At 38.6% G+C, this 21,690-nt stretch overlaps 2 protein-coding genes across 7 annotated transcripts; one reads left to right on the forward strand and one right to left on the reverse strand.

Moving 5' to 3' along the window:
- Positions 1 to 991: 991 nt before the first annotated feature.
- GNGT1 (G protein subunit gamma transducin 1) lies at positions 992 to 21,478 on the forward strand. 6 transcript variants are annotated; one of them, XM_047695660.1, is made up of 3 exons: positions 992 to 1,032; positions 17,113 to 17,215; positions 21,139 to 21,478. In XM_047695660.1, exons 2-3 carry the CDS (start codon positions 17,120 to 17,122, stop codon positions 21,265 to 21,267), a joined length of 225 nt encoding a protein of 74 aa, XP_047551616.1. In that variant the 5' UTR covers positions 992 to 1,032; positions 17,113 to 17,119; the 3' UTR covers positions 21,268 to 21,478. The 6 variants fall into 6 exon arrangements, with proteins under 6 accessions (XP_047551616.1, XP_047551612.1, XP_047551614.1 ...); XM_047695656.1 differs by having other exon boundaries at positions 995 to 1,032; positions 17,110 to 17,215; XM_047695658.1 differs by lacking the exon at positions 992 to 1,032 and adding an exon at positions 16,723 to 17,019 and having other exon boundaries at positions 17,110 to 17,215.
- Positions 1,030 to 5,507, reverse strand: TFPI2 (tissue factor pathway inhibitor 2). Its single transcript, XM_047695655.1, is given in 5 exon segments — positions 1,030 to 1,372; positions 1,734 to 1,904; positions 3,560 to 3,739; positions 4,705 to 4,911; positions 5,199 to 5,507. Coding segments are annotated over 5 exon segments (900 nt in total). The 5' UTR covers positions 5,479 to 5,507; the 3' UTR covers positions 1,030 to 1,310.
- Positions 21,479 to 21,690: the final 212 nt, after the last annotated feature.

Here is a 21,690-nt window from a genome sequence, read left to right on the forward strand (position 1 = left end):
TTATCTCCATGCCTGTCCCATCCTGTTTCCCCCTTCCTGCTATAAGTAACTATTTTAATATTGTTATGTCCTCTGTAATGTATTTATTCATGTTGCTCTAGACCCTTTTAAAAAATGTATTCTGAGGATCAGATGATGTCTATATATAGGTATTTTGTTCATTTTTACATTCATATCTTTAATCCCCTGGTTATGATTATCTGGTTTGTTTCCTGTTATTGGTTGTTCCAAATAATACATCAATGAATGCCCTCAGGAATATACCATTTTGTATTTTTGTCACAATACCTTCAGGATAGATTTTTAAAAGAGGGATTGCTCAAGCAAAAGGCAAATGCACTTATAATTTAGCTAGATTGGGGGGCATGCTTTTAAATATATGACCTTGGCATGAAAATGTAGGAATTTTTTTAAATATTTTTATTACAGAGGAAAGAAAAAACTGTTTAACTGGAATGACCATATTTATCAAGAATAATTCATTAGTAGAATTTAAATTACCAAATTCATGCATAGTCTCTGGTGTAATTTAAGTAAATGCCTTGAATATTCAGTTCAAAAAGCTCTAACAATTTTAGTGTTATGTCTATTATGTCTTTGGAAGTAATGAAGATCTATATGTGTAAACAAATACATACATGTGAGTGGGGATGGATGGGTGGAAAGGTAGATGAAGAGAGAGAGAATTTTATCCCGGAAGAAAGCATTTCAGATTTTAATAAATTTACCAACTTTTTATTCAAAAAAGTTATCTTATTATCTTCTAAATGACACAGTAGATATAAAAGTTAGTCATGTCTATATAATAGCACTTGTACAATTGTACTGTGTACAGTACAATTTTCTAAACTGTTGGTAAATCGGCAAGTTTGTTTCCTTGGACCTAAAATATAATCCAACTTTTAAATGCAGAATAAAATGTATTTGCTGGTCCTTTTTATGATCATATGTGTTAAGAGAACATGACTGTATCGTCTTTTCTTTTCAGTTACTATCACTGCTGAAATCAGGAAGAACAACTCCAAGAACTGAGTGAGTCATTATTTGCTTTTATATCTTAGGCACAGCAAGAATTCAACTACATTAAAATATAGGTGAATGGTAAATTAAAAATAATCGATTCACATTTGAATAGCAGCTGGTTATGTGTAAAAATACATGAAAAGTAACCTGTAGCAATAAAAACTGATGTATAAATCATTAGTGATTCATTTCCCCTATCACCGTATTATTCTTAAGATATAACTACAGAGCCAATAGCATCCACAAGATGACATATAGGGGAAAAGGTTAAAATTACTCCTTCCAAATTAGTAGTCTTCCATGAGCAAAACAGTGTCAGGTATCTTCTTATTCTTTTCCTTCTTCACAGCTAAAGTCAACAAAATAAAAATATCACATATCTCCAGTCCATAGACTCACTTTAAATCAACATTTCCAATATGCTTACACACTCACCTCAATTATTTTTAATGATTATAAAGTCAGTTTTACTCACTATCCACTCAAGTTATTAACTTTCTACCTTTAAAATGCAAGGATACAGCTACTACCTGTTGAAGCTAGCCAGTACAAGTATTTAACAAAACTGACTGGTACTAAAGTGCTATTTACGTAGAAATGGTCTAGAAATGGCAATATGCTATTAGGACAACGGATACATAAAAATATAATTTTGCTTATGAATTATTTATAAAGTTAGTTTAAAAATTGAATAAGAAAAAATCTACTACCTTTTAGACAAACACGTGTGCAGTCCTCCATGTTAGCAAAGTTATTGTCATTCCCTCCACAGCCAGTATAGGTGAAGGCCTCACAGGCTTTGTGTCTTGGATTAAAATAATAGCGAGTTATATTAGCAGAGCATTTTCCCCCATCTTTTGGACTGTAACAATATGACGGACCTTGATGAAAAGGAAAACAAAATTAGAAATATAATAATACCAAAATTAATAAACTGTGATGATTACTGAAGCTTCATTCTGAATTCAGAATATCATACCAAACCATTTAAAAAGTGTGTCCAATTTTCAAGAAAGCTTGCATGCTCTAGTTTGTTAATTCTAAAATTTTTATAAACTGGAGAGAATTTCTTCTGAAGTTATGTCCTTGTATCATTTGAATGTGTTAAGAAATTAAACCCAAGAAGCAGATATGGTCAAGTAGAAATTGGCTGTGTTTCAAGGGTTGATGTATGACATGCTTTAGTAAACTTTCTTGTGTTGGTAGGTTTATTTTAAACATTTTCATCAGTTCTCCTTCCATCATTAATTAAGAATACATTTATGTAATTCCCAAGTAGCCATTGGAACATTTATCTTTAAATAAAACATTTAAGGAAACACACGCAACAACCATCTTCTCATTAACTCGAGATTCTGCGTACAGTACAATTATAGAGCTTCCTCAAATCTCTTCCAAAGCAAGTTTTCCTTGTTTGTTAAGTTTATGTATCCTTCTGTATGTGTGTCTCTGCTATGCCTAGGGAAAATGCCTGTATTGTCTCTCTCTACAGAAATACTGCCCAAGTAACCTGTTATTTCAGGGACTAAGGAGGTGGGGGGGATGTAGGTAAGAAATAGGAGCAGAAAAAAGAAGGATGGAGAGGTCTTTGTCCTACACTTTGCAATTACTAAAGGATACAGAAATCTAACCAAAAACTTTAGACAGAAATTTTCAAAATTCACCATCTGAGGTCTGGATATGTTCTACTACATCCTATACACAAGTGATTCCATATAAACCTGAATTCATGGCATTCAGAATACTGTGATTTTTTTTTTTTAAGACTTCTCCTTTTTTTTTTTAAAGATTTTATTTGTTTATTTGAGAGAGAGGCAGTGAAAGAGAGCATGAGAGGGGAGAAGGTCAGAGGGAGAAGCAGACTCCTCATGGAGCTGGGAGCCCAATGCGGGACTCTGGGATCAAGACCTGAGCCAAACTGAGCCATCCAGGCTCCCTAACAGTATTATTTCTTTTGAGAGAGAGAGCAAGAGGGAGTGAAGAGGGCAGAGGGAAAGGGAGAGAGAAAACTTAATCTCCATGCTTGGGGCTTGATCCCAGGACCCTGAGATCATGACCTCACCCTAAATCAAGAGTTGGATGCTTAATGGACTGAGCCACCCAGGCACCCCCAGAATACTGTAATTTGTATATGTAAACTGAGAAGATGAGAAATAATCCTAAAGAAACAATCCAGAACAGGAAGCAAAAACTTAAATCATGCACAGCTTTGTGACTTTCTAGCCCTGAGAACTTGGCAAGTCATTAACTTCTGGTAGCCTGTACTCTCATATGTAAAGGGGGGAATAATAATAATACTACCTCACAGGGCATATATATATATATATATATATATATATATATATATATATGTATACATATACATATGTATATATATACATACACACACACACACATACACATGGTAAGACTGATACCCTACTATATGTGAAATCATCAGAACACAAGGCATGTAATTACACATCAAAGTATTATTTTTCTTCCATCCTAAAATCTTAAAGAAATGAAACAGAAACCCCATAAAAATAGTATTTACTTTTCTTCGGTGCACAGTAGCCCATACAAGTATCCTTGTCCGGGAACCTGTTCTTATTGTTGTGACACCTGCCAGATAAGAATTTTTCACATGCCATGGAACTTAGATTGAAGAAGTACTCTTCTCTGCGCACTCCACACCGCCCCTCACTGACTTCCAACCTGCAAATATGAGGAACTTCTAGAAAAAGGAGGGCATAAAAAATGCTAGTCAAAAATTAGCTAGTATTACTTAGTATTATTTACTTTCAGTATTACTAATTATTAAGTTACTGAAGTAATTAGTAAGTAATACTTACTTAGCATTACTTCAAAACTTTACTGTATTTTCAGAAACAACTGGGGAGAAAACGGTATCACATTTAGTACTGGGATAGTAAATCCCCAGAAGACTTTTCGTTCATCCAATTATTTAGCTCTTTTTTTTTTTTTTTTTTTTTTTTTTTTTTTAAATAGCAGCTCCAGACCTGAGTCAGCCAAATACAGTGGAAACTCTCTGTTCTCTCAGGGTGTTCTGATTTTTCTACATAGGAAGTTAATCAGACTTATTCATAGGAATACATACACATTTTTCCTTGGCTTAGTTCCTTGAATGGCAGAGTCCCATGTTTTGTTACTGGCCTTATCAGATATAATAAATATGATTAAAATAAAATAGAAACCATGATCATGAATCTCTACTATATCCCTGTACTAACCCAAAACAAGTTCGGGTGTCAGGGGACAAAAGGAAAAGTTACAGTTAGCTAAATCACACCTTAACAATAAAATCTGCTGAAAAGTATGTCAGATTGATGGATAATCGACAGGAGGAAACAGGGCTCTCCAGGAGGCATAAAAAACCATGGGTTTAGAACTAAGGATAAAGAAAAGTACTTCTGTGGTACCCAATACATCACACCCCTGCATTATTATGCCCTATGGTGAATTCTTGCTCTGAGTCTGCACAGACACTGAATTATGATAAATGCCACTTAGGAGAAAAATTTGTTAGCCAGTGTAAACTTGGGATTACTTTCTGGAAGTAATAAGCGAGCCTTACGTAATGTTTGAGAAAATAACGGCTAAAACTTACTGTAGAAAATGGGATCTGAGAAATTAAGTTACTAGCAGCCAGGAGATCTGAGCTTGAGCACGGCCACTTACTGTCTATCCTCCAGCAAGCTTCATTGCAGTCCTCCAAAGTTTCAAAATTGTTGGCATTGCCCTCGCAGCCCCCGTAGAAGAACTGGCGGCAGCTCTGTGTGAACCTGTCGTAGTAGTAACGGCGAAGCAGGGCTCGGCAGGGTCCCACTTCGGGGGGCTGGAGGCAGGTCTCTGCATTGTTTCCTTCTGGAGGAGCAGAAGGAGAGCCTGAGAGAGGGAAGGAGGTCTGCCACGTCTCCGGGAAGGTAGAGGCTTCCCGAGGACTTCTGTCCCTCTGCTTCCCAGCACAAGGGGAATCGCAAAGAGAGAAAGTACAAACTTCTGCAGGAGTGTCCCTTCCCGCGGCTCCCAGACGCCCTGTGCGACAGGGGTCTGGGGAGAGCGGGGCAGAGAGAGCGGGTGCAGTCCGGAACCCCACAGTTGCAGCACCCTCCCTGCTTACCCCAGGGCGGAAGCCCGGCGCAAAGAGGAGGGGTCCCCGGACTCGGCAGTACCTGGAGAGCTCAGAGCAGCGACGCCCCGCCCGCTCATCAACAGGAACAACCACAGAAGCGTAACCCCTATTCCGGTCATAAAGTCCATGCTGTCCCGTTTGAGTGGCCCTCGGGGCGAGGCGTTTCTTGAATGTGCCGGCGGGAAGAGGGTGCACAAGGTCTAGCCTCCAGGCCGCCTGGGTGCCGATGCGGTGGGTGCCTGCTTTATGTAGGGTGATTGTCCTTCCGACCCCGGCCGGGGGCGGAGCGTGCCTGTGCGGAGCCCAGGAGGCTGATTCATGCCCCACAGGCTGTGACCTGTCACAACCCTGTGTAGGAAAGTGCGGGGGCGGGAGACGGGCAGGGGGGATTCCCCACCAGGTTGAACCTGCCTCCCAAACTTTCTCCTAGCTTTGCCGGAGTGACTAGACGCGGCATTATGTGAGTGATGGGAAGTCGGCAAGCTAGAGGGAAATGACCTGGGGATGATTGCACAAGGTTCCAACTTGCAGCATCACAGGGAAGCCTGAATCTCCATGATGAAAGCACGGCGTCCCAAGTATTTGAAGGCAGAGAGCAAGTGTGAAATTCAGCTGAGGGGAGCCTAATTCGTTGCAAGGAATTATTAGATTAGATTAGAAAGATTAGAAAGTTAATTATGTGTATTTATTTACATTTATGCATGCGTACTTCTTTCAGTCAAGATTTAATTTACATTTAATAAAAGGCTCATGATAGATCTTAAGTGTACAGCACTATTCCAGTCAAGAATTAGAACTCTTGCAGCATCCCAGAACACTCTCTCATACCCTCTCCCGGTCAATCCTTCTGATCCCAGGCAGGGGCAACCACTTACCACCAGAGTCTTGCCTGTTCTTGAATCTCATGCAAATGGAATCATGAAGTGTGTATTGTTTGTACTTCTTTTGCTCCACTACTGTTTTCAAGACACACCATGTTATTGAATAGTTCATTTCTTTTAAATGCTGAGTCCAGTTTATGAATATACTACAGATGTCCTGTTACTGGTCATTGCGTTGTTTCTAGTTGGAGACTGTTATGAATAAAGCTGCTTGGTGCGTACATACTTGTTTAAGCTTTAATTACTTGTGGGTAAAATATTTATCAATGTGAAAAAACTGCCACTTTTCCAAAATGATTGTATCATTTTATATCCTCCCCACCCCTCATCAGCCCTGTGTTAGTATTGTGGCTGTGTTTTTTGAGCTGGAACTTGAAACTCCATAGGAAGGTGGCTATAGGGGATCCCAGATCGATCCCTTCCTGCCCATTCCTAATTGTCCGTGCATGAACGTTCATTGCTCCTCTGACATATTAGCCTGAGTCTGATTTTTTCTTTATACAAAACAAATTATTTATGCTTGGATTTCACATGAAATATTGAAGATACTTTTGGTGAACATTTTAATGGATTCTCTTGATGAATGTGTCTTCCTCCCCCTTTTCCTCTTGTTGTATTTAATATTCTCCAGAGAACAATTATTCCTGGCTTCTCCTGAGGACCTGGAAGGAGTTTACAGGAGTTCCCTTCAAAGTTTCTGAGAAACCCTATGCTCACAGAGAGTTACTAGTCCGGGACATTTTGCACACTAAATCCCTTGTGCCAGTTTTCAGTTATTCTGATGTCATGCCATAGAATCCTATTCCTAAGAAAACTAGCCTGTCCTGGAAATATTCAGTGTTAACTGACGCTGTCAGATTACCAGATATCTATGATTAACAGTCCAAGATGTGGGGACAAATGTTTAACAACCAGCTCTCAGGAGGGAAACTTAGAAGGGTTTGCTGATTTGTATAGTCTACTGATTTCCGTGGTTTGTCAGTACTCCCATTATGGCCAATTTCAAACAACCAGAACTGGAAATAGATAGGTACAATCAGTTCACCGGAGCTGGCATGCACTGGCTTTAGCATGCCAGCCACTGCAACAGCCAGCTATTTTGGAAAGACACATTCCTAGGAGAATCAGATGAGCCCTTCCCAAACATTAAGAGAGAAGGAAAGTTTTACCAAACAGCCAGTATCACTTTCAGGAGAAAAGTTAAGTCAACTTCAAATTTTCATTCTTCTGAATATGATTAAATATATCTCCCATATGGATTAAAATAAATTCAAGAACTGATTCAAACTTGCCATTCAGCGTTGTCTATTGTCATTTTTGTTCTTTGTTCTCATGTGCTGGTACTTTTTGATCATCTTTAAGCTTCATATAAAAAGAGGAATCTCTTATATTAGAGCAGGTGATTTTGGAAAATTGCAGGATGCTATGGGAAAATGAATTTTATCCCCTGCTCCTTTGGACAGTCACACAAACTCTCTAAGCCTTGGTTTCCTTATCTGTAAAATGGATATTGAGTGTATTTTTACATGCGTGTTGTGAGGATTAAAGGTAAGGGCCTCAGCACTCAAAAAGATAGGCTTCAGTGCCTTACACACAGACACAGGATCCAGCCAGATTGCCCATGTTTTGAGTCCAATTGAGAGCCTTGGCCCAAAACATTAAGATGGAAAGAGCAACATGAACTGGCCTCGTAGGATGAAAGCCTGTGACATTGCTCTCATCAGCTCTCCTCTTTGGCTGAGCTCAGCGGTGCCATCTCTGCCTAGGAAGGTGTCACACAATCATACATAACTTTGGGATGGTTTCTTCTGGGGAAATGAGCTTAGGGTTCTTTGAGTCAGAGCAGAGGCCTTAGTCCTAGTAAGGACACAGGATGCTGCATTCCCATGGAGGGGAAGGAGAATGGGGAAAGGGCCAAAATCAGGCACTTCACCCCCCAGGTGTAGAGTCTATGGACACAGGGCAAAATTCATGTTCAGAGGCACTCAAGAAATGTTAATTACCTTCCTTTATTCTATGCCAAATCAGGTGCATTGTTCACACCCTGTGACCACTGAGCAGGGACAGGGAAGAAGAATTCAACAAATGGGGCCAGTTAGAAGTTTGAGATGGTCAGGCCAAGTTATCAGGAAGGAAATTACGCCTCTTAATTGCAAACCACTTGAGTATCTTTATATCCATGAAAAACATATCTTCCAATGTAAGGGGAATCTAAATTTTCCGGGATTATTTTAAATTACTGAATTCATCTTTAGCACCATGTGGAAGGAGCCATGTGACCACAGCAACCAGCCTCCATAAGGATGTCACAGTGCTTCAATATCCTTAAACCAGTATCTAAGCCAAAAGTTTACCACAGAGCAAAGGAAAAGAAGTCCTTTATCCAAAGTCAACAGGAAGTGGAAGGCTGGAGGGAACCACAAAGAACAGTCACCCAGATTGATTTGTCATTGTTACACCAAGTATTAGCTTTAGTGGCTGTGGCTAAAAATAGAGCTTCAAAATAGTTCGGAGTTCTGTGAAATAAGGCATGGAGTTCTTATAATCTGAATGTTGAAGGAACTATAAATATCCTCCATTCCACTATTTTCATTTTACAGAATTCTATATTGAGACTTCGCCATGTTTCCTTACCTTAGTTGTTGACAGAGCTGAAGACCAGGACCCAGGTTCTTGGTATTCAGCCCCGTATTCTTCCTTACATTCCTGTACCTGGACTCTTTTTACTGTACGGAGATCTCAGAGTAGAACGCTAAATATCAGAATGAAAACACGGAAGCTTCAGGAACACCTGTGCGTGTGTCAGATCCTTGCTTCTAGGTCTTTCTCACCATCTCCCACATGCCCTCCCCCAAAATGGAGACTAAGTTGATTTGGAACACATTAGTTCCTAGAAGTCCCAAGTCTTGAGTAAGACGTTCTATCTTCTGAGAGCCACACAGGCTTGGACGGTGATTATGAATTTAACAAGAGAATCGATTAAGGCAGATGGTCTTCCTCCCTGTCAGACACCTCAGAGAGAAGTGGCATGTCTAGCTCATAAATGAATGAGGCGAATTAACTGAGCCAGTGATTTGGGGATATATATTATATATCATAATCACTTAAGGAGTTACATTGATTAACTCCTCAATAAGCGAAATTCTTGCTGCCTGTTAGCTGAAGTCCTGTCAAAATAAAATCTGAAGTAAGTCCATCTGGCACGAACAAGAATTTTACACGTTTGATAAGAAAGGCAGTTCATCTCTTCTGAGAGATTAGGGATCACGAGGATTTTGTTCAAGTTTAGGCAACTCCTTCACCCACAAGGTGTTTTTCTCGCGAGTTGGGTCACGTAGGAAATGTTTACTCTAGTGCGCCCTCTGTCGGATACAGAGTGCATCTGTGAGCAGTGTATAATGTGGAACCGTGTAAGAGGATGAGACCTTCCCTGTGCCTAATTTTATTATTCTTGTTCTCCTTAGGGGGAACGAGATAATGGGGTATTTAATGTGTCTCTTACCGTGATCATTTCTTCATCCATATATTTTAAAAATAAGCAGAATTACTATTTAATACGTGCCAAACCTTGTGCTAGGCGTTTTGGAATTCAAAGACAAATACATATAGGGATTTCCTAGCATAATAGAGTAGAAAAGTAGACAGACGAACATCACAACTACAATATAGCATTTTCAGTACAATATTAAAGATATGTACTAGGTTTTATGGGATCGTAGAGGAGAAAATAAAATTTTGGTAAGAGCTCAGTTCAAAACAAAAGCCAATCTACACAAACATATCTAACATTGTAACTTTTATGCCTGTGGGACACAGAGACTCATTCCTTCAACAGCTGCTTGCTTTGGTCAGTTTTTTGTTGTTGTTTTTTTTAAGGTGTTGTGATTCTAGCAAAGCATTGCCTTCTGTAGAAAGGCAGAATCTCAGAAACCCCTTTTCTCTTCTACCTAGATGTATGTTCATTCAGCTATCATGCCTACTTAAGAGGCAAACCATCTTTTCTTTTACTCACACTGCTGCATACTTAACTATGTAGGGCACCCAAAATGTTGGGACAAAGTTTGGACTATTTTATCCAAAACTTTCCTAGCATAGTATGGCCTCACCACCACCTGCCTAGAATTCTAGCCTGGGCTACTAATCCACCAGAGAGTGGCATGTCAAGAAGGTGGGGGAAGACATAGAAAATTGCCCCTAACTCCTGTATATCATGTGGGAATAGCAAGCACTATAATAATGAATATGAAGTTTATTGAAAGTTTATATCTCCCACAGTCACCACTGAGTGTGATACTTTATGCTTCCCACTCTGCAAATGAGCACTGAAACTTAAGGTGAATATATGATGGGGCCATGTCTATACAGTTAGTTCAGGCCATTGGAATCCTGATCCACTGGTCTCATTCCCTGTACAAACGTATTTCTCTTACATATTAGTGGGGCCTGAAGTCAGGTTTATTATATATAACACGTGCTCATGACCTCAGTTCAGTACCTGGACAGCTAGATTACAGACTTCCTTTTCACTCAAACATGAAGTTTGTAATTGAGAACAAACAGATCACTGCAATTTAAATACATTGCTGTAATGCTCTAAGAGAAACATCTGCCAAAGTTAATAATCAGATTACAGGATTGAGAGAGTTAATCACTAAATCCTTATTTTCAGGGTTATATTTAGCAGAAAGTAATGGAGCTTGACCTTTCAAGTATAAAGACTCTTTCTTACAAAAATATTGTCCTTTCTTTATACCTTAGCCCAAATCTCATGTTAGTTATACATTACTTACTAATGTGTCTGTCATAAACCCTGCATATGCTCGTTTGTTCTAGTTTTATATAGAAAAGCTTTTGTCTCTTAAGTCAAACAAGAGGGACAACCTACCATTTGGGGGCAGGGGAAGGCCATAGTTGCAGTTTGAAAGGGCAGTATATCTCCTAAGACTCTTACTATTTCTTTTTTTGTGGGGGGAGGTGTCTCTCTTGGCTACTAGCCAAGGAAGCAAACTGAGTCAAACTAAAAGGTCGTATTGGAAGAGAGTTGACTACACTAGCATGGACTAGGTCTACTGAATGAGCCAGAGAAGTGTGAACTCTTCCTATTGGTCAGCAGGATGTCTGGCACTCTCTTTCCTTCCCTTACAGTAGAAGACATGCCCTGGTCCAACCAGACACCAACACGGTAGCTACTGCCCTGGGTCCTTTTACCTCTTGTCTTCTAGAGGACTTTACTCCTCTCACTCCTCTGTAACATCAGTTCTTTCAATAGTTTCCATTTGGAGTGCTCTATCTCTGATTTTTTTTTCCCATCCCAAACTTAAAGTTCATATTTGACTTTCCACCCCTTTCTTGTTAGAGCCTTATTTCATTGCTCCCTTTTCCAGCAAAACTCATCAGAAATCTTATCTTCACTATCTGCCTCCACTTCCTCATCTCCCCCTCCCCCCCATTGCACTCTGATTCAACTTCCACATTGGGAAGAGGAAGAACAGGAAGTGCTCCCGTCAAGGGCACCTCATCCTATTGCCACATCTTACTGGACCTCTCAATTCATACAACATCCAAAGCTGTTGCCACTGAGGTCACCAGGGACCATGTTTTTCCATCTCAGCAGTATTTAACCATTTCAGATTCTTCCTTACTCTTGAAATGCTTTTCTTTTAGTTCTTACTTTTTAGTTTTTCCACATTCTTCTGGTTTCCCCTACTTAGTTGACTATTCTTTCTCAATCTGTCCTTTTCCTCTACCTGCCCATTAAAAGTGGAATGACTCAAAGCTCAACCTTGAGGACTCCTTTCTAACCGAACTTTCTTCTTATGTGATTTTAAGTGTGTACACACACACACACACACACACACACACACACACACACACACACACTTGTGTATAGTCTTGACCTCACCTCTGAATTCCAAATGCTTACATCTTCTAAATATCTCTACCTGGATATCTAATAGACATCTCAAATATTATATGTCTTAAACTGAAATCTTGACCATATGCCCCAATCTTCCTTCTTTCTGTCAGTGACACTTCTACTTAGACTTTCAAGCCCAAAACTATGGAATCACTCTTGACATCTCCCATCTTTTCATCACCCAATTCATCAATAGTCCTGTCAATTCTACCTGAAAATCACATGTTTAATCTGCCCATATTTCCCTATATCCGTGGCCACCAATATTGTTCAAATCTACCTGTTCTTAAGGGACTCTTAGGTTACGTTCTTCCATAAAATCCCAGTTTCCGCTGTAGTTACCCTTCAACCCCACACACCTCACTTTTTTCAAAGTAGAATCCGAACCCTTCATTAGCTCCTCACTTTATTCCTTACCACTCCTCTGAGTCACTCTATGTGACTTGGCTGCTGTCTCCATTCCTGACCTCACCCCATCACTCTCCCTCTATCTTACTTTACTTGTTACACTGGGTTTTCTGTTCTCCTTGTACAACAAATTTGTTCCCACTTCCTGCCCATTGCGTGAGCTGTTCCCTCTGCTTAGCCCTCCTCCTTGCATGAAATGCTTGTCTCCTGACCTTTACTATCTCCTTCTGGACAGTCTTGGTCCCACTGGCTACTTCTAATCAGTCTAGATGATGTTGCTTCACATCCTAGTCACTCCTTATCATAAACTATAGCATTTATCAGTTTAAATCGCTATGTTTATTCATTTTGTTTTTCTTGTCTGATCCTCTGACTATTACGTAAGCTCTGTGACAGCAGGAAACTTTCCTGTTGTAGTCGCCATTGTTTCCCAGTGCTGAGAGCTAGACTTACGGAAAGTAGACTCTTATAAGCATCTGTGGAATAAACAAATTACTTATTATACCTCCCCTAGTACTTATCACAATAAATATATGTTACATTTTATCTTGTTTATTGCCTTTCCCCTTCATTAGAATATATGTTCCTCATGGGTAACATTTTCTGTATTTTTCTCTGCTCCACTCTCAAGTATCTAGAATAGAGTCTAGCACATAATAGTCCTCAGTAAATATTTGTTGGATGAACGAATAAAATGTTAGCTATTTTTATAGTCCTAAGTGTAATGTTAGGATGGAAAAGAATAGTACAAGATAAGAAAATTTATAGCCCTATGATTGCGAATTTATTGTACATAATATAGTGGATTTGTTTCTGAAAAAAAATGTGTCAGATGGAATGTTTATAAATCAAAATATTTTAACTGTGTTAGCAACATTTCTATTTCAAAGAATGTGTGATTTATCTTCTGTATAAAACAGGGGACTTCTAAAAATAATTTTAGTAATTTCCACTAATACAGATTTTGTAAGTTTAATATTTTGTCGAGTTGCCTTACTTCAAAATATGCTTATCTATATAATGTGTAAAAACAAATAGAAAGCAGGTAGCTTTTGTACTTTATACTAGCCCACTTTAATTCTTGACTAGACTAACAAGAAAGCTATGGACGATATTATATTAGTGAGACACTTAAGCTACTCTAAATCATTTTATCTTCTCTACATCCGATACTCACACCCACAAAACCCCTGAAAACCATAAACAACCTGACATATTTTCAAAAAGCCCTTGAGGGGGCAGTATTGCCCCCCCAGAGAACCCCTGCTCTGTGAATGGGGTACAGCTCTGAGGTACTTTTTCCCCCTTCTCATCTCTTTACTTTGTTGGACCTTACCTCCCCTGATAGTAGTCAAGATGGAAAAAGTAAAAGGGCAAATATCTTCTACTTAAAGGGGTAGGTAACGCGCCCCCCCCCCAACCAAGAATTAGCTGTAATTGCTGCCTTAGCTTGTTGGTCTGAGTCTTCAGTCCTCCTCTTTTATATTCTGGTGGAAGGGGGGTAAGGATGCTTGGTAATAGTGCCAGTAATATGATGTAGCCCCTCTTAGAACTTCCCATGTAGAGGTGGCTCAGTTGGAAGCTTTGAGCTGCCCAGAGATTGGGGCGGGGGGATAGGACAGGGAGGCTTAGTGCCCCTTGTTTTCAATTCTGTGCTTTCTTCCTGTATAATTCTAAAGTGTGACACAACAAATCTATGCTTTTACACTGATTTGGGAAGGGTAACAGAAGTGTGCTGGATTTGAAAACACCCCAGACCAAAAACCAAGCACATGTGTTATAGCCCAGCTCTGTTGCCACCCCTTTTATGATTTGGGTCACTTCAACTGTCTGGACCACCTTTACTTCATCTGTACAGTGGGTTTAAGGATGATTAGATGATGCCATATCTGAATTCATTTAAACCCTTCAGTGCAACTCTGAGCCTTGGGACTCCATGCAGACAATATACACTGCCCTTTCTTTATCTGGCTGTCTTTGAAGGAAGTTAGAGTTTTGATCCTCACTCTTTGAATTTCATTTGTAAGTCCCATGGCATCAAGTTTGGCAAGCATTCCCTCATCTTCTAAGATTCGCCTCCCCCAAATGAAATGTGTTTTCCTTAAAGTATTATTGAATTTTAGAGTTCGGAGATCATTTGTTAGTAAATTGATGTTAGATACTTTGCACTTTTTTCTATGGCTAGGTGAATATTTATGACATAGTTTGCTAGTGACTTTATCTACACTCCATGATTCTCTTTTATATATTGAACAATGGGCAGGAGTAAGGACATAAAAGTTGTGAAAGACTTAGATGCTCTTATAAAAGTTCTTATAATCAATCTATTGTGTCTTAGATTTGTCAGAATCAGTGCCTAAGACAGGGATCCTTGTCCAAGTGATTTACCAAGGATGAGCTCTCACAAGAAATTTCTGAAGGAAGGTAGTAAGCAAGATGAAACAGAAGTTAAGCAAAGGTGTAGTCTCAGATGTCTAGCATATCCTGACTCCATGGGGAGCTCTGGAAGGTTCTCAATTACAGGATTTTTCAGCCCAGAGGCACCTGGTCTGAACTGTTAGAACCTCGCTTCAGCCAGCCCTACACTACAGGTCACTCACAGGGGCCAATTGAAACCATAATCTCCCAGACATCACCAGTTGAAGTGGTTCTCATCAGCCAAGAACAAACCTATGCAGAAAGCTTGCCCTTGGCAGTCAACATGTGTACCTCTGGGAAAATGAACACCCCACTCTGGAAAGGGAAATCTAGGAAGGGCACCAACAGCATCTGCTACCCATGATATTAAGGGACCCAAATCATGTCCACATGATATCCCTTAAAAGCACTTATAAAGCCACCTATCAGCGAGTGCCATGTAAGATATCAGAGTTTGAAAGTCTAGAGGTGCAGAATAAGTGGGTAACCCAGCTAACGTGTACTGAGCACGTATTCCGTGCCACATACCATTATGCAATCTTGATTCCTCCCAAGAAATCTGCAACCTACATAATCATATTGCTCCAATTTCCTAGTGAACTGAGGCACAGAGAATTTAAGTAACTTGATCAGGGCCACACCCCTAGCAAGAGCCAAAGAGTGATCATTTCATTGTCAATAACATGGTAGGGATTCTCTAAAACAGAGAAAATTAAATTCTAAGCCCTAGTCCAAATCAAAACCTCTTCAATTGGGCTCGTATTTTAACAAGTTCCTAAAGCAATTCTTATACACACTGAAGTGTGAGAGTCATTGCCAGTGGAATTAGTTTCTCAAGATGGAGAAAAAAACGTGCAAAGGATAATCTCAACCACTAAAAATGATCAGCAGACGTAGATTTGCTCGTGAATGGTTACAGATAGTCTGAACGTGGTAAGAAGGAAGGGGAGAATGAATACTTCTCTCGAATACTGCTCTCGAATACCAAACAACAATTACACAATTACACAGGTTGGAGGAACAATCTTTTCGTGTCATATTGTTTGCTAAATTAAGAACAGAGAAGCAAAAATAAAAAGGTAAGGGAAACATTGACTTTGGGTCCTCATAGAGTGTTCTTTTCTATATCTGTGCTGGCATATTTAGGCATTTGCCCCTAAAATTATGTGAAAATGTCTGTTTCCCAAAGAAGAAGAGTCCATTATAAGATCGAGAAGGGAAATAATATTTCCTCAAAGGTTTTGGAAATGATAACACTATATCACTATAAGGAAATAAGTTAATTGCTGATAAATTAGCAGAGTATTTGTATATAAATATGCAATGTTTTGTTCGCTGAAATAACATGTGACCTAAATATGTCTACTTTCATAAAAATATCTCATTATAAAAACTGGACCAGGGAGACAAAGTAGAAAAAGAGAATACCAAAAAAGGAGAGGTTTTAAGTGTGATGCCACTTGACTACAATGAAATACTTTCCAGACGATTGCATATGGGTACCACCAGCTACTGCACCCTTTTCCCCCATTGCCCATTGATCTAATTAAGGAGAAGAGATTTCTGAGAGTGCAGAAGATCCTTCTTTTATGATGTCCAACAGTATGCCCACTATGTCACCTTTAACCTGGTACATTTGGTCATGATTGCTTTCCAATGCATTGTGACGGTTACACAGAACTTCCTGGTATTGTTTAGAGACACATTCTAAGTAACATGCTCGTTTATTTCTGGTTAATGAGGTTGTTTGCTATATCTCCACTCTATTGTTTCATATTACAACCTGTTATTTGTAAAGAACTTATAGTAACAGTTTGTGTATAGTTCTCTGTTAATACCAGATTACTCCAGCGTTTCAGAGGATTAATCCAGTCCTCAGAATGACCTCAAGCTCATTTAAATGGTGTATGTCATATGATGGAGGGTTTTGGTGTTGGAGATTGAGTGTTGGAAACCCAAATATTCACACTATACAAAAAAAACAACAATAAAACAAAACAGAGAAAAGGAGGAGCTTTGGATGTTTAAGACTGTATGCTGACTAAACTGACCTCTCCCACATCCCCACAAACCTACTAGCAGGTGGTTAGAGTCAAATGCTTGGTTTAATCATATTAGTGAAGATTATAAAGAAGCTTTAAAATTGCAAGGCTAGTGTGCAGTGCTGGAATTGTTCAGAGAGCATTCATAAGAAATCAGTTATCGTAGAAAGCTGAAACAAAGAAACAGTTCCCTTAGTAAGTTAAGAGCAGAGGGAAGGACTGGCTAATATTGACCTGAACCATGTCCAGAAATTTGGTGTATGTATGAACTGTCTCTTTTTTCAGCAGGCAAAAGATGCCAGTGATCAATATTGAAGACTTGACAGAAAAGGACAAATTGAAGATGGAAGTTGACCAGCTCAAGAAAGAAGTGACCCTGGAAAGAATGCTGGTAAACCGTTGCTCCCTTTTGAATTTTATTTTAAACTATAGATATGGTAGGACTGCTAGGTGAGGACCTGTCACAGGGGAGCAGAATTTGCCACCCCAAAGAAAATATACCTCCTTAACATAACTATTGTTTTAGGCTTGTTATTTTTAAGAAACAGCAGATAGGAGAGTATCTGAAAACCAAGTAGAAGTTGTCCTTTTGTAAGAGACATTTACAGTTATAAGAGAAGTCTCCATTTATAAAGTCTCCCTCTCTGTACCAGGAAGAGAAGGATGACTTTAAAACTCTTATTAGGAGAGAAGGCAAGGACTTAAATGCACTTGAATTAAGTGGGCTTTTGATGACTGCTTTTCCTGAAAACCTCCCATAACTGGCCTTTCTGCCCCCAAACCCCAACATCTTTTGTCTTCAGCTGGAGATGGTATTTAAGGGGGTGTCCTGGGCCATTTTGGTTTTCCTGGATCTCTCCCATGTACAAAGGAGGTATACATGCTATTAAATTTCTGTGTGTTTTTCTCCTGTTAATCTGCCTTTTTCATTAACAGGAGTGTCTCAATTAAGAACCTAAAAGAGTAGAGGGAAAATGATTTGTCCTCCCCCACACCTTTCACTAGAGAGTCTCAATGTAGCTAAAAATGAATTGTTCAGGTAAAAATGCATTAGAGAATAAGAAAATTAATAATCATAATTATCTCTTGATTCAGACTTTAAATGGAAGGTTTTGCAAACTATTTTCCATGGGCCAAATCCTTAGACTGTTTTTGTATGGCCACGAAACTAAAAATGTTTTTCCATTTTCATAGAATTGTTTTAAAAAAGAAGGAAAAAGAGGGAAAGAAAAAGGAAACAAAGACTATGAGACAGAGACCATATTTTAGTTAAGCAGTAAAATGAAGCAATGCATACATAGGCATTTTATTTTTCCTTTTCTAAATTGGTAAGTTTCTTTTTATTTACTTTTCTTTATATTACTTTGATGTTTAAATACTTTTAGCCAAGACCTCATTTCCTCCTGCACTGTCATGGCTAGTAATGAATGAGTACATGCTATTCCTTCTTTGCAAATAAAAATGAGTTCAAGCACAAGAATTTACTCATTCCTCCTAAAAACATCTGACAGATCTTGGAAATGGTTACCAAGAGTTCTCTGCCATTAAAAGGAGAGGCGTGGCAAAGGGATAAAAGTTTCCTCCAAACAAACAGTGACTGAAGCTTGGAAAATGTAGATATGTATTTTAGATTTCTTCATTTTTGGAAAGTAGGTAGAATAAAACTCCTCTATGAGTGATAAGAGTATATTTTATATTTTTTCCAAAACACATTTTATCAAGCCAAAGCAGAAAAGGAGTTTGTATTATCTTCATACTTTGCTCAAGAACCCTTATTCCCAATAAAAATTGGAATTTTGGCTTCTTTGACATTTATAATTGTCTCAAACTTCTCTTTTGCCCTTTCCATACAGGCAAAACATATTTTGCTGTAAAAATAAAATTAAATATATACACAGCACAAAAAGCTTGGAACATACAACAGAACAGTTAAAATCTTTATATTTTGGAGAAAATAAGGGAAAGTTATTTTTTCTTCTTGACTTGAAACATCCAAATGCTGTTTTCATTATTTATTTCCTTAGAATTGTTGTTTGAAAGGCAGTTGGATCATATTCATGTTTATTATTCATTTGTGGCCAGCTTATCTGGGATTTTTTATTTTGGGTGAACATCATATACATCACCATCTAGCAGGTTTGGGGGTTCCTTTTCCCTGCTGCTCAAAATCTCCTTGCTTTTGGAAGTCAAACTAATATAATACCGGACTGCCAAAACTAAACACACACACACACAAATTTTAGATACCGAACCTATAGTTTTGACACAGGCTGGCATAACGTCCTTCTAGAACGGTCCAGGGGATAGACGCTGGAAACCCATCCCTGGTTCAGATTCTGGCTCCACAACTTTCTCCCTGTGAAACACTCACCTGAAATATTGTCTATAAAATGGGAATAGTAACAACATCTAATTCAGAGGGCAGCTGGGAAGCATAAATGCAATAATGTATATAAATCTCTGAGAACAATATCTAGGATATACCAAATGCTTTCTACTATTTTTTATTACTTTTTAAATAATTATTTGCTGTCTGTGAACCAGAATAGTTCATACTATTCTGCTATCAAGGTGCTAGTATTGTCAGAAGACACAACTCTTTGCACCCAGTTTTTAAAGCTGACAGATTTGCAATGACTGTATGTCAATGCAATAGGCAAAGACTAAAGATAACCTTTGTAGTAATAGCCAAAAATAGCCACCATTTGACCGAGCATTTGTTGTATGCTAGGCACTTAATGCAACCAGTGTCGCTCTTCCTTTTTCATAGATAAAGTAACTAAACCTTATATGAACTCTCCTAACTAATGATATACAGCAGGTAAGTGGGCAGACCCAAAACTCGAAACTGGGGTGGCCTGAATCCAGTGTCCATGCTTTCCACCATGCCATGTAATCCTATATTAAACTATATATACTTAAAATAAACCTCACTGAAGTGATTTTTGAGCACATACACTCACATAGGATTTTTAGGTAATTTATTGCTCCTTATAGCCGTGGATCCTAGTTAGACATTGTCAAAACCAACCCTTCGCTGACTCTAGAATTACAATACCTCTATTCCTGACACCCGGTCAGGGCCAAAATAGCTGGTGTTTGGAGGAATGGGGGAAAAAATGAACCTAAATCTTAATTTTGAATTTTGAAAGGAAAAAAAATGTGAATCTAAATTACTGCATATTTCAGAATTGTGTATAAACTACGAGTATCCTCATATGAAGGGGACATCTGACCAAGGCCTTGCCCCAGTTAGAAATGATGTTTCCTAATATGTAGATAATGAACTTGCAGAGTTACAAAGTAATCTTAAGTCTTATGTTTAATGTTGCTGGAAATTTGCATACAAAAATGATACAAATATTTTATTTAAAAAAACAGTGAATTAGTTAGAGAAGTTATGGAATGGCCACCTAATGGACTGTCAGAAATGAAGTAGTTTCATGTTAATGTCATGAACAGTAGAATAAGTGAAAAGGAAATAAGTTGAACATTAAAAGAAATATTTTGAGCTTGCGTGGATATGCATGTGTATGTGTATACACAGATGCACACATTTATATTTCTATGTGTTATAGAACATTGACTCTTTCTAAAAGGTGTGTTAAGTGGCACATGGACCATTTAAGCTCTGGCTGAGTCCATTAAGTTACTAAAGCCTGATTTTTCATGAAGCCATTACTATAATGGTAGATGAGTGAAGAGCAAGCTCATAAACAAGAATAATGATTTAGTTCAACTAATACATGTTTACTGAGCACCACCTAAACCCAGTCTCTGTTCTGGATGCTAGTGATACATGTGAACAAGTCAGCCAAAGGTCCTTGACTGTTTGGAGCTCATGATCAATCATTGTAAATGAGTTTAAAATAAAATTATATGTGTATACTTCTGAGAATTCAGGAGTGGCGATAAGCCTAGAATTTAAAAATTATTCATTCCCTTCTACCTTTACAGGTCACATTTCTGGAATGAGGAGACAGATTTAATCAATGTTTACTCTGGTGACCCTGGTGACCTCTGTGGCCAGCTGTTTTCTGATCCCTGTTCTGATCTCCCTTAGAGAGGCTGGAGGCAGTGTCTCCTGAGAACCCTTAGCTGAATTATGGCTAAATGGTTCTCCTTTACCTGAAGATATCCAGGAGGACAGGAAAAAAGAGCAGCTATTTTTTTTTTCTTCTCTCCTAGAAAATACATATGCACTGGTGGAAAGCAGAACACATCAAAAAGAACACAGAAATTATAATACATGCTTGGATTCTGCAGCATTCTGTATTAAACCAAATGTGTCATTTCTTTCTCCTTCCCTTTAAGGTCTCCAAATGTTGTGAAGAAGTAAGGGATTATGTTGAAGAAAGATCTGGGGAAGATCCACTAGTAAAGGGTATCCCAGAGGACAAAAATCCCTTCAAGGAACTCAAAGGAGGCTGTGTGATTTCATAAGAAAAAAAAATTCCATGGAATAACTTGAGCTTTAATGACAGTACTAAGTTTTGGTCATCTATAATAATACTGTTAAGTATGTACGTAACCTTTTGATTTATAAGTACAAACTTTTAATAAAAACTAGGATGTGATAATGCATAAATCTGTTTTTCTTAAAGTATTTAACACAGGGCTTAGCACATAACTGGCAATAACTATTGATTGACCCCTTTCTTTAACAATGACTGCTATGGAGACAGGTGGTTGGCTCAGTCAGTTAAGTGTCTGACTTTTGATTTTGGCTCAGGGTCGTGCTCTCAGGGTCGTGAGCTTGAGCCCCACATTGGGCCCCATTGTGGGCAACGAAACCTGCTTGGGATTCTCTCTTTCCTTCTCCCTCTTCCCATTCACACTCTCTCTCTCACTCTCTCAAAAACAAAT

The sequence above is a fragment of the Lutra lutra genome, chromosome 11, assembly GCF_902655055.1.
Source record: "Lutra lutra chromosome 11, mLutLut1.2, whole genome shotgun sequence".
Classification (NCBI taxonomy): Eukaryota; Metazoa; Chordata; class Mammalia; order Carnivora; family Mustelidae; genus Lutra; species Lutra lutra.

Excerpts from the sequence above, each read along its gene's own strand:
- GNGT1 (XM_047695660.1), top strand. The coding sequence starts at position 17,120 with ATGCCAGTGATCAATATTGAAGACTTGACAGAAAAGGACAAATTGAAG. Across the intron at positions 17,216-21,138 it reads TGACCCTGGAAAGAATGCTG|GTCTCCAAATGTTGTGAAGA; the intron begins GTAAACCGTTGC and ends CTTCCCTTTAAG.